General features: G+C 42.9%; 1 protein-coding gene across 1 annotated transcript in view; it reads left to right on the forward strand.

Moving 5' to 3' along the window:
- The window catches only part of LOC147629240 (AP-2 complex subunit alpha-1-like), a 66,848-nt gene extending 56,075 nt beyond the window's left edge, over window positions 1-10,773 (forward strand). Inside the window, exons 4-27 of the mRNA XM_086812497.1 lie at window positions 2,692-2,754; window positions 2,853-2,950; window positions 3,068-3,275; window positions 3,421-3,492; window positions 3,587-3,679; window positions 3,795-3,896; window positions 4,001-4,098; window positions 4,838-4,919; window positions 5,079-5,167; window positions 5,362-5,467; window positions 5,589-5,654; window positions 6,123-6,229; window positions 6,369-6,473; window positions 6,570-6,690; window positions 6,774-6,950; window positions 7,179-7,400; window positions 7,565-7,645; window positions 8,864-9,028; window positions 9,172-9,258; window positions 9,372-9,497; window positions 9,663-9,743; window positions 9,915-9,983; window positions 10,071-10,150; window positions 10,238-10,773. Coding sequence (XP_086668623.1) covers window positions 2,692-2,754; window positions 2,853-2,950; window positions 3,068-3,275; window positions 3,421-3,492; window positions 3,587-3,679; window positions 3,795-3,896; window positions 4,001-4,098; window positions 4,838-4,919; window positions 5,079-5,167; window positions 5,362-5,467; window positions 5,589-5,654; window positions 6,123-6,229; window positions 6,369-6,473; window positions 6,570-6,690; window positions 6,774-6,950; window positions 7,179-7,400; window positions 7,565-7,645; window positions 8,864-9,028; window positions 9,172-9,258; window positions 9,372-9,497; window positions 9,663-9,743; window positions 9,915-9,983; window positions 10,071-10,150; window positions 10,238-10,355 — 2,616 coding nt within the window. The 3' untranslated portion in view covers window positions 10,356-10,773. The remainder of the gene's footprint in view (window positions 1-2,691; window positions 2,755-2,852; window positions 2,951-3,067; window positions 3,276-3,420; window positions 3,493-3,586; window positions 3,680-3,794; window positions 3,897-4,000; window positions 4,099-4,837; window positions 4,920-5,078; window positions 5,168-5,361; window positions 5,468-5,588; window positions 5,655-6,122; window positions 6,230-6,368; window positions 6,474-6,569; window positions 6,691-6,773; window positions 6,951-7,178; window positions 7,401-7,564; window positions 7,646-8,863; window positions 9,029-9,171; window positions 9,259-9,371; window positions 9,498-9,662; window positions 9,744-9,914; window positions 9,984-10,070; window positions 10,151-10,237) is intronic.
- The last annotated feature ends 3,579 nt before the right edge of the window (window positions 10,774-14,352 follow it).

Genomic DNA, 14,352 nt, shown 5'->3' on the forward strand with positions numbered 1-14,352 from the left:
TTTTTTGGGCCGACAGTTATGGGAGGCCTGCCCGGGACAAGGTGGCTTGGAGAGTGATCATTCACCCGCGACACAGAGGGGCCCAGGCATCATTGACCCCGCCATTCAGAGCCGTTCCCTGTTTTACAAGTTGATTGTTAGAGGACTTCTCCTAGGTGGTGAGCCTTGGAAAGACTTCCTTTTGGCCAGGATTTCAGCCCGTACTTTGAGCTCTAGGTGTCCCTGGCTGCACAGCACAAGATGGATCTTCACAGAGATGCAGCCCTGTGGCTTTAGCCCAATCTTTGAGGATAGATTTTTTCGCCAGCCTACTCCGAGCTTGGGATTGCCTTAGGTGAGGCCTTCAGTAGTCGATTTCGGTAGCCTCGGAGGAGCACCTTCGGCAGCCCACTGATATGCAACCCCCTGATCCGTTTACCTAGTGGCCACATGCTGGGGGCCCGTCCGCATGTATCTTGGGGAGCGTTGAGCATAGGACTTGCCAGATCTCTTGGAGATTGGCTTGCATTCAGATAGCTTCCCTGTGAGGCTCAGGAGAGATGCCTGCCTGGGATCCGAGGCAAAGACAGACTGAGCTTCAACATTGACTCTCCTATTCCTCAGGAGTGGACCGTGGTTGACCCCTACCCCTATCCCTACCCCTACCCCTTACCCGACTCCCCCCCCCCCCCTTTCTCGGACCCCCTTGTCGTACTGGCTAGGTGTGTTTACTAGGCATGATATTCTCTTGGCAATTCATGGCGCAAATGAGAGCTGGACTTTGCTCACTTTTTCGATTGGACCCCATTGTAGATTAGAGGGGTTAGAGCCCCCTTTGGATGACTTCAGTGGATGCACCTTACAGAGGGTGAGGGTGATCGGATTTTAGGCACATGAGTGGCACATTGACCCCCCTTCGGCCAAGGTGGCCAGGGGGAGAGAGTGGCGTTTATGGATTTGGGAGAGCTAGCCCCTCACGCGCCTCTAGTAGGACCCGAGGGAGTAGACTTGGCGTGATCTTGCTAACAGGGAGGAGACGTTGGGTACCCCGTTCTTTGCATACACCGCATGGCTAGGCCGCAGGATCCAAATGCCTGACGTTGAGGGCACACCGGCAGCAGCAGCACACTGGCAGTCACACAGGGCCTCTCAGAGCGGTTTCTCTCAGATTTTTGGAAGAGGTTGTGGGATAGTTTTCGGCCTTGAAAGATTACCCTCTTTCTTTGGCTGCTGACAAACAGGAGTTTGGCGGTTGGCACGTGGCTGGCCATTGGCGGTCAACCGGTAGCTTGTTCGAGGTGCGGCCACCCTCAGGAGTCTCAGCGACATTGTCTTTGGGATTGCCCGAAGGCTCAGTAGGTTTGGCAGCGGGTTCTCTGCATTTTCACGATGGACAGGGCCTCGACCCATATCATTTCATGGGACATTATCGCTTTGGCCACTAAGGCTGAGCGTGTCACGGCTTATGTGAGGAGGAAGGTGGGGGGCTGACCCTTCAGGCCTCTCACCTTGCTTGGCACATCTAGAGAGCTCAATGCAGTGAAGTCATCGAAGGCACCCACACTCCGCCTACGGAGTCCATCAGGAGCAGTTGGCTCGACATCATTCATACCCTCCGCGGCTAGTGGGGGAAGTTTTAGGGTGGCTCTAACCTATGCGGAAGCAGCAGGAAGCCTTCTTGAGGCTCTGGTGGCCTGCCCGTTTTCTCATAGATAGAGGTGGTGAGCCCACTTGGCACTACAGACCACCTGTGTGGTTATTCCCTGCCCCTCCCCTTGTATGAGATAGCCTTCTCCTCATAGAGCGGCCAGCCAGAGGAGAAGTGCATCTCTGTCCTCCGCTTGTTCTTTGATCCTTCTCGCCCTGTACATGGAGGTGAGTTTGTATCTGGTTTTTTTTGTTAACTAATAGAAGGATCTTTTTCTCAGGAAAAAAAAGAAAGAAAGAGAGGAGCCAGCAAGTTTTAGTACAGAACAGGCCATACATCAGTATGGGAGCCTGTGCATTGAAATTCACACAAATTTAGATCAGGAATAGGTAATAACATGGACGTCTGCATATGTGGGCAGCAACAGAAAGCACTTGTGAGCAGCGATTTTATTACAAATGGTCCTGCTTTCTTGACAGTTGACTCAATATTGTTACGGTAACTTCAGTTATAAGAGATGTGAGTTGTGTGTTGTTTGACATCAAGAGTTTTGAGAGAAAGGATATCACATGATGTTCAAGTAGTGAGTCTGGTAAGTCCAGAGATGGAGAAAACCTATTATGCTATACTTAGTACACTCATTGTCTAAGCCATTGAGGGAAAGATAGTTGGGGGATTGAACTCCCTTAGCATAAAGGAGGATTGCATCCTCATGATAGAAACACAGAGAAGGTGAAAAGACAGCTTTGATCCCTGAATCAGGTAAAGATGGCTATGCCTCAAGAGATTGTGTTTCAAAGTTAGTGTGATCCTTAGGGTGGTTCATATGAGCAAAGAGGTTTACTAGTCCCAAGTATGCACGGTTTTCTTTGGAAGATGGTTTTTGTTGTACTTGTTTTTGCTTGCATTGTACGTATTGATTCTTTACGATATGGTAAAAAAAAACGGCGACCTGCCGCTGCAGCCATCACCACCATGATTTTTTTAAAAACGTTCCGAAGAGTAGAAATGATAGTAGTAAACATGTCATGCCAGATGGCTCACTCACTTTTTTTGATGTTTAGGTTGGCAACATTGGTGGGAAAGATTTCTCTGAATCTCTGGCACCTGATGTCCAAAAATTGCTGGTATGCATTGTAGATTTGTGACAGTACAAGCTCTCAATCTTTTAGCTCTATTTTGTTGGCCCTGGTATCAATGATTTTTAATCTGTTGGTATCTGTAGATATCTAGTTCCTGCAGACCAGTTGTGAGGAAAAAAGCGGCTCTTTGTTTACTTCGTCTATTTAGAAAGAACCCGGATGTGGTAAACGTAGATGGATGGTAAGTAGCAGAGAAACATTCCCCCAGTAAATTCTTTGCTTTGTGTCATTTGTTTTGGTGGAGATCCACCGTCATCTGTGCAAAATTTTGTAAGTCAATGTTTGTGGTTTTTAACAGGTCAGATCGTATGGCCCAGCTCCTTGATGAGCGCGAATTAGGGGTCTTAACGGCTGTGATGAGTCTTCTTATTGCTTTGGTGGCCAATAATCCTGATGGGTATTGGAATTGTGTCCCAAAATGCGTTAAAACACTGGAGCGCCTTACAAGGGGTCAAGATATTCCACAGGAGTATACTTATTATGGTATCCCATCCCCTTGGCTGCAGGTTGGTTCTCCTTTTGATAGTGGAGTAGTTGTTTCTTCTGCTGTAGATGAATGCATTCTGATGGAATTTCCGGCTACTGCTATGGTCTTTCTATTATATTTTGCAGTACATAAATTTGTCCTCTTGCTTTTCCCCTCATAATCAGGTAAAAACAATGAGAGCCCTCCAGTATTTCCCCACAATTGAAGATCCAAATACAAGGAGATCTTTGTTTGAGGTTGGTTAAACACCTCAAATTTATTTATGTTTTCCACTTTCAAGGATAGTCCTTGCATATGTTTTGAATGCTTATTACCTTTCTGCCTTTTCAGGTTCTTCATCGTGTCCTTATGGGAACTGATGTTGTAAAAAATGTGAACAAGAACAATGCTGCGCATGCAGTGCTTTTTGAAGCTCTGGCACTGGTAGTTTTCTGAAGCGTTGGCAGTTTTGATGAGTCTCAACGTGCTTGCTTGCTTGCACATTTTTGCACATGAGTCTGTGGATGAAGGGACTGTTTTGGTTGGGATGAAAATGAAGGTTATGCATCTGGATGCGGAGAAGGAGATGATGTCACAATGTGTGGCTATTCTTGGAAAGTTCATAGCTGTTCGAGAGCCCAATATCCGATACCTTGGCCTTGTGAGTTAAATTCGCCGGTATATTTGGCATTTTGTTTCACAAACTAGTATCTGAAAGAGTTTTAAAACTTCTCTTTTCTACTAAACTTTTTCTATTCGTTGCAGGAGAACATGACTAGAATGTTGCTGGTTACGGATGTTCAAGAGAGTATCAAACGACACCAAGCTCAGATTATTACTTCATTGAAGGATCCTGATATCAGGTGCACTGCCAGCTTGCAAGTCAATAAAAGTGCTAGCTATAAACAGGATGTGAATAAATCCTGTTTTTCTTATGCATACCAATTCTGCAAAAACCTCCCAACATTTGAGCTTGTAATGTCACAATTTTCAGGCTGGATACAGAACCGCCCCCTGTCAACAGGCGGTCCATCATAGCTGCCGGCTTTGGGGGGTAGAAGGGCAATCTTTCCGGTCCAAGTTTTTGCCCCTTGTGCGGACGGGGACGGTTCTATATGCAGACTTAATATAGTGTCACTAAGATTAAATATATCAAAAGCCACAAAGCATTTTTAAAAGTAAAAATATGGTGCTCGATTAGTGTATGATCCACATAGAAAAGCTATCCTTGGATTACTAGCGATTAGAAAGTGTTGAACTAACAGTGAGGATGTTCTCTCTATAAGGGAGGGTTGTAAATGATTGATTGGGATGTGTGACAATAACAGATGCCTTCTCAAAAAAATGTGGGTTAAGGCATCCTTCTGTCAAGCTTCCAGATTGGTCACTAGTTTTGAGCTTCTGGATTGGTTTGAACAATAAGTACGGTGGCTGGTCAAAGTACCTCAGCTCTCGAAGGAGTTGTTCACAAAGTTTCACTGCCCCTTAAATAAAGTCCTTAAGAACGGCCCATGATAGTGTCTCTCTTTGAAAGCTTTTCTGCAGAGTGGTTTGAGAGTCCTTGCTTACAAGTAGATTTACGTTTACTTGTTATGGTCACAGTATTCGGAGAAGAGCTCTGGACTTATTGTATGGAATGTGCGATGTCACTAATGCTAAAGATATAGTGGAGGAGCTGCTGCAGGTATCTTGAGAACCTGCTCTTTGCATACCAAAAAGTTATTTGTTTTTTGTATTTTACTGGCTGAAGCAGGATGGTGAAGCCTTCCTTGGTTTTCCCTGAGAAGTTGGGTTCAGAATGCGGGCTTTTGTAGGCTCTTATTGATTGCACTTGGCTGTGTAGTACCTTACAACAGCTGACTTTGGAATACGAGAAGAGCTTGCTTTGAAGGCTGCAATACTTGCTGAGAAGTTTGCCCCCGATCTTTTATGGTATTGAGCCAAGGGAGTTGGATGCATTTCCAAATATGTGCACATTTGAGAATTTCTTACATGAGTCTGTGTTCAAGTCTTGTGTCTAAGTCTCGCAAGGAAGGTGGATTGTTTTATGCTAAGGACTACTCTGCACCCGTGTTTCTCTCCTATGCTGACACTTCATTACTTTCTCCAATTTTATTACTGCCAAGGTATGTAGATGTGATCCTTCAACTCATAGACAAGGCAGGAGACTTCATCAGTGATGATATATGGTACAGGGTGGTGCAGTTTGTGACCAATAATGATGACCTCCAGGTAAATTGCCTTGAGACACTCGTCATATATGTTTACAGTATCATTCTACATAGGAATGCTTTGCAGACAGAGGATCGAGCAGCTGGAATTTAGCTGATGAGTATTACACTACTTGCAACAGGCATATGCTGCATTGAAAGCACAGGATTATCTGAGTAAACCAGCTGTTCATGAAACCATGGTGAAGGTAAAATTTCTTATGCGATAAAGAGAGTGAAGCTCGTGTGTACAAGCAGAAAAACAGTTATTTACAGTTACTTATCGATTGTCAAATTAAAAGGCAACACTGGCAGGAAGTAGCTTTGCTTTTTGTGATATAGAAGGGACATCTCTCTGTGTGCATGTGTGCATTCACTCACGGGTTTGTGCATGTGTGTCTGCCAGTGTGCAGGCATGCATATGGGTGTGCAAGTGTGCGTGGGTGGGGGTGTGCGCGCATGCACTTGTGTCTGTGCCTCTCTCTCTCTCTCTCTCTCTCTCTCTCTCTCTGTGTGTGTGTGTGTGTGTGTGTGTGTGTGTGTGTAGCTTTTTGTGAAGATGATGCTTTATTACTCTGCTTGCTAGCTGGTTATATTCAGAAGTGCTATAGCAGCCTGAACAAGTTTGATTTATGTGGTAAAATTTTCTGAAGGGATTTATCTTTGTCCAAGTGCAGGTTGGTGGCTACTTGCTTGGAGAATACAGCCACCTCTTGGCCAGGTCCCCTGGCTGCAGTCCAAAGGAAATCTTTTTGATTATTCATGACAAGTTTCCGACTGTGTCGTATGTTTCTTAAACCCGTTTTTTTTCCTCCCAAGATCTGATTTGAAAAACGCACTCAACAATACACACAATGCGTGTACACACGTACATTATACATTTTGTCTTCATCAGTTTCTTATCCTCTTGTTATATGCTCCAGAACTGCTACAAAAGCACTTCTTCTCTCAGCGTATATCAAAATACTCTTGCATTCACAGCCTCCTGATCCAGATTTGAAAGAACAAATCTGGAGGGTATTTAAAAAGTAAGTATGGTGTTTTCTGCAAGTAAGCATTGGTGTGCCTCTTTATGTTCAATTGAATGGTACAAATAAGTCGCTTAAAAAGTTTCTATATGGCAGATTTGAAGGCAACATTGATGCCGAGGTACAGCAACGTGCAGTAGAATACTTTGCATTAAGCAGGAAAGGGCCCAACATGGTTGACATAATGGCTGAAATGCCCAAGTTCCCAGAGCGCCAGGTTTGGGTCCCTTAATAAAGTTTTAACATGTATGGAGCTTGACATTTGTTCCACTTGTTTGATGCCATGTGTTGGAATTACAGTCAGCACTTTTGAAGAGGACGGAAGACGCAGAAGGGGATGCTGCCGAGTTAAGTGCTACAAGATTGCGTGTTCAGCAACAAAGTTCAAATGCTTTGGTTGTGGTAAACCAGCCCCCTTCGAATGGCTCGGTGTTTCCTGGAGCACTTACTAGATCTTATTCTGCACCACGGGAGATGGTATGTATCACGGGTGATCATTAAGGCTGCCAGGTTCGAGGAAAGAAATATAATTTTAGCATGAAAAGTTTGACTATATCAAATAAGTAAGTTGGCAAATGAAAAATGGGAACTGAAGTAAAGCACAGGATGTCTTTAATTGTTAGTTTTGTCTTTTTCATCCATATTGCGGGCATGTCCTAAAGCATGTGGCATTTTCATGTAACCGTGCCTTCTCAATGTATGCAGAACGGTGAACTAGCGTTGACAGTGCCTACAATGGCACAGCCACAACCGGCTCCTCAACAAGCGGCACCTGCCACTGCAGATCTTTTGGGAGGCCTTTTAGAACCACTCGCAATCGAGGCGGCCCCGGTTTCAACTGCTTCAACAATGTCTACTCTAGCTTTGGAAGCCCCCTTGGTAGATTCTTCAGCTTTAGCATTGTTGGAATCTACACCATCAGTGCAGGTAAAGCTTAGACTTACTTTGCTAGCAAATGCTGGCACATGTCTTCATGATGTGCATTGATTTGAGCATGCATGAGATCTCACTTGAGCACATTTTATTATGTTTTATATGCCTACCTCTGAAGGCTAACATTTTTCATCTGCTGAACATTCTCTGATATGCAGCCAATTGGCAGCTTAAAGGATTGGTTCCATGCACTCTGTGCAAAGGATAGTGGAGTTTTATATGAAGATCCATACATCCAGGTCATTTTGCTTTCTCGAACGCCTGCGAGTGCTATGCATTTGGTTGCACAACTACAATGTTATTATTTTAAATTTCCCTTAATTGGGGAAATTTCCCTCTTAACTCTACTATGTACTTTTGAGTTTGGATGTGTGCCATCAGTTCTATATTATGTGATGGCATCTATACTTAGTGTCATCTGGATTCTTGGCATACAATAGCGGATGGTCATTTTCACAAGTTTCAGATGACCTGAAACCACGTCGTACAAAAAAATCGCTATAATCTTTCTTCTTTTATACAGGACACTTTGTGCTCCTTACTTTACATGTGGTATCAGGATAGATGCTTCTAGGTGACCATATCTATGCTGGATGCTAGTTAGGAAGAACTGAAAAGGCTCACGAGCAGCACACCTGGGGATTCATTGGGTCATGTTGAGGTGAGGAAGAGCTTAGGCCTACCTTTGTAACTTCCTTCCACCTTGTCTTTCTTCTATAACATCATTTCCAAGGTCAATTTAAACTCGTACATATGGTAGGTGTCTATTATGACCTGAAAATAAATGTTAAATGTTGTCAGCTCCCAAATATTTGCAATAAATAGAGAACATTATATTGAGCGATATATATTATTTGGAAATAAAAATTTGCTGTTTTCAAAGTTACATTTATGTATGAAGTCTACCGTGGGGCCTGGGCTTAATTACTCTGATTTAATCACAAATACAGCCAAGTCTCAGAAATGCTCTTAGCTCGCATTAGATATAGTTACATAACACATGTGCAATGCAGATAAGGTATACACTGAGGCTTGAATGCTGTGATAGAAGAGGCGGGAGGGCCGAGAGCATGCTGAGGCTTAAATGCTCTGACGGTAGATTGGATAGGGGTGAGAAGTGTTTTCTTTCCAGATTCTAGAGCAGTAATTGTATAATGTCTATTGCAAACAACACTGTGTGCAGGGTGTTTGGAACCTGGTAGGTAGAAGCATTACATCTATCTTGATTATCCATGCCACAAAGGAAACCTGCTTTCATGAAACAGTACAAAAGCTTGCATGATTTGAAAGAGTTATCACCATGCATTGCCCCTTCCATTCATGCAAACATACACATAACGAAGTGTGGTTAATATAAACTCTTTCAAAATGAGGGTGTTTCAAGTCTCAAATGAATCATTCGTGATACTTCTATCTTTTACCGTAGATGCTAATGTGTGTTGCACACTGTTCCTCAGATAGGTCTTAAGGCAGAGTGGCGGGGTCATCAAGGACGTGTTACTCTTTTCTTGGGCAACAAACATGTTGCAGCGCTCAATAGTGTCAGAGCTGTCATACTACCCCCAGCTCATTTGAAGATGCAATTATCTCCAGTTCCTGATACTATTCCTCCCAGAGCACAGGTTGGTTTTTGAAAACTAGTAATTACAGGTCCTTCGATACAAAAGATTTGGATTTCTTAACCATAGCTATAGTGTTTTTCTATACAGATGTGAGGATTGAAGATTCTCAAGTGATGTAACGTGGAACATGGAATGCTTTGCAGGTGCAGTGTCCCCTTGAGATAGTAAATTTGCAAGCAAGCAGAGACATGGCGGTTCTTGATTTCTCTTATAGCTTTTCAATTGTGCCGGTACGTGTGAGAGCAAAAACAAAACATGTCAGACATTTGAGCTTTGTTAAAGCAGCAACAACTCTAGATGAAATGAATGGTGATATTACTGATAAAGACTTGTTTAATATCAGGTTAATGTGAAATTGCGGCTGCCAGTTGTGTTGAGCAAGTTTCTTCAAGGGGCACCTCTCTCTCCAGCTGATTTTGTAAATCAATGGAGACCCTTAACGGGTCCTCCTCTAAAGCTTCAAGAAGTGGTCTGTTTTGACGAATGTCTATCCCTCTTTCTTCTTCGTTTTTTGAAAGTGCATTTGCTAACTGAAGATAGTCAAGAGGCCACGAGTCATGTCAAACAAGTAGAGAAAGTATTGACTATACGCCTGTGTATGGAGTATTTTTTGATGGATGATGGTCATGAACAGGTTCGCGGTGTGAAACCATTACCCATTCTTGAAATGGGTGGATTATTCAACAGTATACACATTGCGGTTGCCTCTGGTCTGGTTAGTAATGGTGCTACAACCTGCATTCTTGTTGCCATGACTGTAGAGATTGGTGTTAAGGTTTTGAACAGTGTTAAGATGTGGTCAGACCATGCTGTAGTGCTTAAGGTGAAAACATCTGTAAGGGATCCTTTCAGATTCACTTTGGATGCCTCTTTTGTGCCTGTACAGGACCCAAACCCAAACAATATTGTGGCCGGAACAATATTTTCTTCAGAGGCCCGGAAAACACTTTGTCTGGTAGGGACTGCAGTGCTTTGGGGTCAGTTTGTTTAACTTAAGATTTTATGTTGATATGACTTGAAATTTGTGTTCTTCTGTATCCAGGTAAGAGTTGAAACAGATCCTTCAGATCGGACGCAACTCCGCCTAACAGTTGCTTCTTCAGATTCCACTACATCATTCGAGTAAGTGTTGGGCTCCTTAAACCTCTTGAATTCAGGCAAGAACTTGTCACGGTTGTTTTGATTTACATATACTCGAAATTTGTATAGGCTGAAGGAGTTTATCAAGGAGCAACTTCTTGATGATTCTCTACCATCTCAACAGCTTCCAGGGCCTGTATCTTCAGGGCTAACTGGTCCAGCTGCTGCACTTGTAGGTCTGCTTTGAGAAAATGGACTTTATTGTTTTGATTCTGTATGCTGTTAAATGCCACAAGTTCCATGACACACCATTATTGGAAGCCAAGCAAGCATTTGCACAAGAGAGTGCTTTGGGATGCCACTCTCGATCACCTAACTGGCAGGAACTTCACAATCATCATTATGACATGGATCACGATAAAGCCCAATTGCAACGTAGTCTTCTCTTCAGTGATGCTGGTCCAGTTTGCCATGTAAAATAAGGAGTTTTTTCTCCACTTGGAGCTTCTAGCTCTACATTCTTTATGCTCGGTTTGCTACAACGCAGAGAGCTGGAGCTGTCATTTTTACATCAGTAGAACAGGGTTTCTTTGAATGCTATCCAATTAATTTTTTTGAGGTTGTGTAAATTACATTATTCAATTTCAGATAGCAAGTTTTGTCAAGAGAAGTGCCTAATTAAGGATCATTTCAAGGGTCAACAACTGTTCATTTTTTGGTAGTCATGTGTGATGAATCGAATGATTTCAAAGCCTTTGATATATATTGTAATGGTTAGTGCAATTAATGCGAGGCTTTTCTGGTGCGTGAGAGTGATCAGGTTAAGCCACAAATGCACTTACCTCGGAGTATTTATCTCTAAGCACTCGTCTTGTAGAATGACCTCCAAGGGGGTGGCAAAACAAGCTCAAGTGGAGGATTCAAGCTTAAGGGAGGTGGTATCAAGAGTAGCAGGGTCGTGAAACCACCTAGGACCACCTCATATAATTTTGTGACAAGGTTGCAAAACTAGTGCATTAATAATTAGGATGACAAAAACCAAGTTGGCCTCCCTGTAGAGCCCTGATGAGGGAGAGCATGCCATTTTAAACCTTCTCTTCTTTAGCTACAATGATTGCTTTAGGCTGCAAATGCTCCCATGATGTGATGTGGATTGTGGGGTCATTAGCAACACAATGCTCTCGGATGAGGCACCACAAAGCCAAGTCTATTAGACGACTAAGATTGTCCCCCCATCATGCTTACCTCGCTAGTAGTCAATCATGGCTGGCTAGATCACGCTTCCATTCCAGCCTTCGCATGGAGGGGTTAGCGCCTACTATTGATTAGCATTAATCACCTTAGTAAGCCCCAAAAAAAAACCCCAAAATTTTGCTTACCACCAACAGCCGTGCAATGCAATCCTCCAAATCATCACACTGAATTTTGTGCGCACACAACCAAATTGAAGAATTCCAATGCTGCAAACATGATGAAGGTGTTATCTTTGACTAATTCCACCGATTGAAACTTCAATTCAGCATGCTTGATTCCTTTTTTATGCAAAAAAAACAAAACCCAAAAAAACCAAAAAAAATTCACCTCTTCAATCCAAGCACCAAAATCAAGCATAAATGTTGCCAATTTGTACATTCTATGGACGCAATGGTGGGGTTTGTTTCATCCGATTCCTTAGGCCAAGGGCTCAAATGAGTATTTTTGTTTTATCTTTTTTTTAATAAGAAGGAAAATACAAAATTAACAAAACAAAGGTAAAATTGACGGGTTCAAGGGTAACAAGAGATAATAAATGCAATCAAAAAGATGAAATTGCTGCAAAATTAATAAAAGTACATGATTTTTGGGAGGTTTTTGTTAGTATGCAACTCGTTACAAACTCCTTAGTAGCCTCATTAGTGAATCAAAGAAAAGAGGCCAAACACAATGTACTCAAGACGGAATGTGGCTAGGCGGACAAGCTATTCCTTAGCAACGGCGGTAGTGCCATTTATGGATGCTCCTCATGCCAACTAATCGGCAAAGGCTCAAACCAAGTGTCATGGGGAACTTGCATATCGCTCTTGAATTGCCTCGCTTGTTAAGTCTTCAAAAGGCCTTGGTCAACAAGCTACTTGGCTTTCTCTTAGGGGGCCTTGCATCCTTTTGTAAAGCTTTGTTTCTATTATTGACACCATGGTCCACCACCTCTTTGACCACAGCTTGTGTGGGTGATAGCTCCATTGTGCTTGGTTCTATTGTAATTTTGTGGTGTAGTGGCTGGCTTCCTAGTACATTGTCACTTGCATACAGGATCCTCCTCAGCTTGTGTTGTTGTAGGAAAGGGTAGGAACGTCTTTGGGGTGGTCTACACTCTCGGTTTCTACTGTTGCCCCCTCATCTTCACCTGTTCTTGTTGTGTGGTACGCTTCCCTAGCTTGGCCATCAATCTTTTGTTTCTACCAAAACTATCGAATGTTCTGCCATGCCCCATTGTAGCGTTGCTAGATCCACTGGTACATTTTCAGGCTCTTGAACTTGCATCTCTGTGGCAGGGGAATCCTAAGCACCTTGGTCATGGTGTAAGGGTCCACTATCTTGATACCATGCTTGCTAAGATAACGGGTGAAGTCCTTGTGTCGCAACTTTGTACACCTTATGCATGTCTACCATGTTGTACCTATATGCAGGCTTCACTTGCATAATCATTTGCCACTCAGCAAGATTTCTCCAGCTTTGGGTCTCAGAGATATGAGAATTTGGCTATGTTGTTGTTAACCTTGTGAGTCGGCAGATCTCTGAGAAATCTATTTTTAAAATAGTGATTAGCAAGAATGCTAATATAAGTTTTATGTTAATATTATCACTCATTTTTGGACACTATATGAGCATAGAACATAATAAATCTTTGGCAATAGCCTACATGACCCATAAACCATTGCACCCCTCTGTAATTGGTAGATGGTGGCAACTCCAATATAAGTTTTACCTTACTATCATTAGTGATTTTTGGACACTAACTCCTTTGCCAATGCCATGTTTTAGAGGTTCTTGCAACATTGTCCGGCTTAACTCTTCTCCCTAATTCTTAGAGAGCTTCTCATGAATTTCTGTGGCCTTGATGTATTTTAGCCATTAAGCATCTGTGGGTTTTCTTCTAAGAATATCGTTGTGGTTTAGCACGATAACGTTTCTTCTTCATCCATCTTCAAAACTTCAGCCTTCTTGTAGCTGAATCCGAAGCCTCTTCCCCACAATAATTTTTAGAATCTTGCTCTTTTAAAGAGCCTCCCCATGATTCGTCCATCATAGACGGTTTCATTATACGCACTATGGTGACTTGGTAGGTAGCTTGTCGAGATGGCATGAAAGGGGAGATGCGATGTAGATGTTCTTCATGCGAGGCCTTCGTTGGTTGTGGAAGTGGAATGTACCCTTCAAAATTAGGTAGTTTACACCCTGTGATTGGTAAAATGAGTGGGGATCACCATGGAATGATTAACATAGCTATATGGTAGTTTGCAATGATGTCTTGGCACGACATGGTATTATGTCAAAAGCCTCACCTAAGCAAGACTGACCCTCACCCCCCCCCCCCCCCCACACACACAACTAGCCTCCCCAAGGGCTCTCCCCAAGGGCTAACCCACACGCTATGGACTTTTAAGGTTGAGGGTTTCCAAGTGATGGGTTATACCATGGGCCAACCTTAGCTTGTGTCATGGTACCCCCATCTTTCCCCATGATTCGTCCATCATAGATGGTCTCATTATGTGCAGTGTGGGACTATATCTTCATTCTCCCAATTTGGCTCCACATACTTTGTCCCAGTCTTTCCCATGACATTGGTTACTGCCAGTACATGCATCCAACTTTCATAAAAATCCTCATTAGGAAGTGAGGCATACAATATGTCCTCTTCCTATGATTCTCTTGATTGTCCATTGGTTGCACATAACTATACCGAGGCTATTCTTTCCATGGTATCATAATCATTTCCAAACAACCCTCCATCCATGATGGCATGAGTTTTCCATGTATGCACATTTATTTTCAAGATTGGTGAGTCCTTTCATAGATAAATGTGATCCGTATACCAAGATGTGAACTAGCTTAATAGTCCTCATAAAAGGTCTACCTGGTATCACAAAGTACGAATTTGTGTGTCCAAAAAAGTTTATAATCACAAACATATGGTAGTAATGAGAAGATTTTCATCTTCAGGTTTTATAAAACCCCCATAGGTCATGACATGGTACCATCTACCA

Source organism: Cibotium barometz, chromosome 18 (genome assembly GCF_041138505.1).
Source record: "Cibotium barometz isolate CiBa-2024 chromosome 18, ASM4113850v1, whole genome shotgun sequence".
Classification (NCBI taxonomy): Eukaryota; Viridiplantae; Streptophyta; class Polypodiopsida; order Cyatheales; family Cibotiaceae; genus Cibotium; species Cibotium barometz.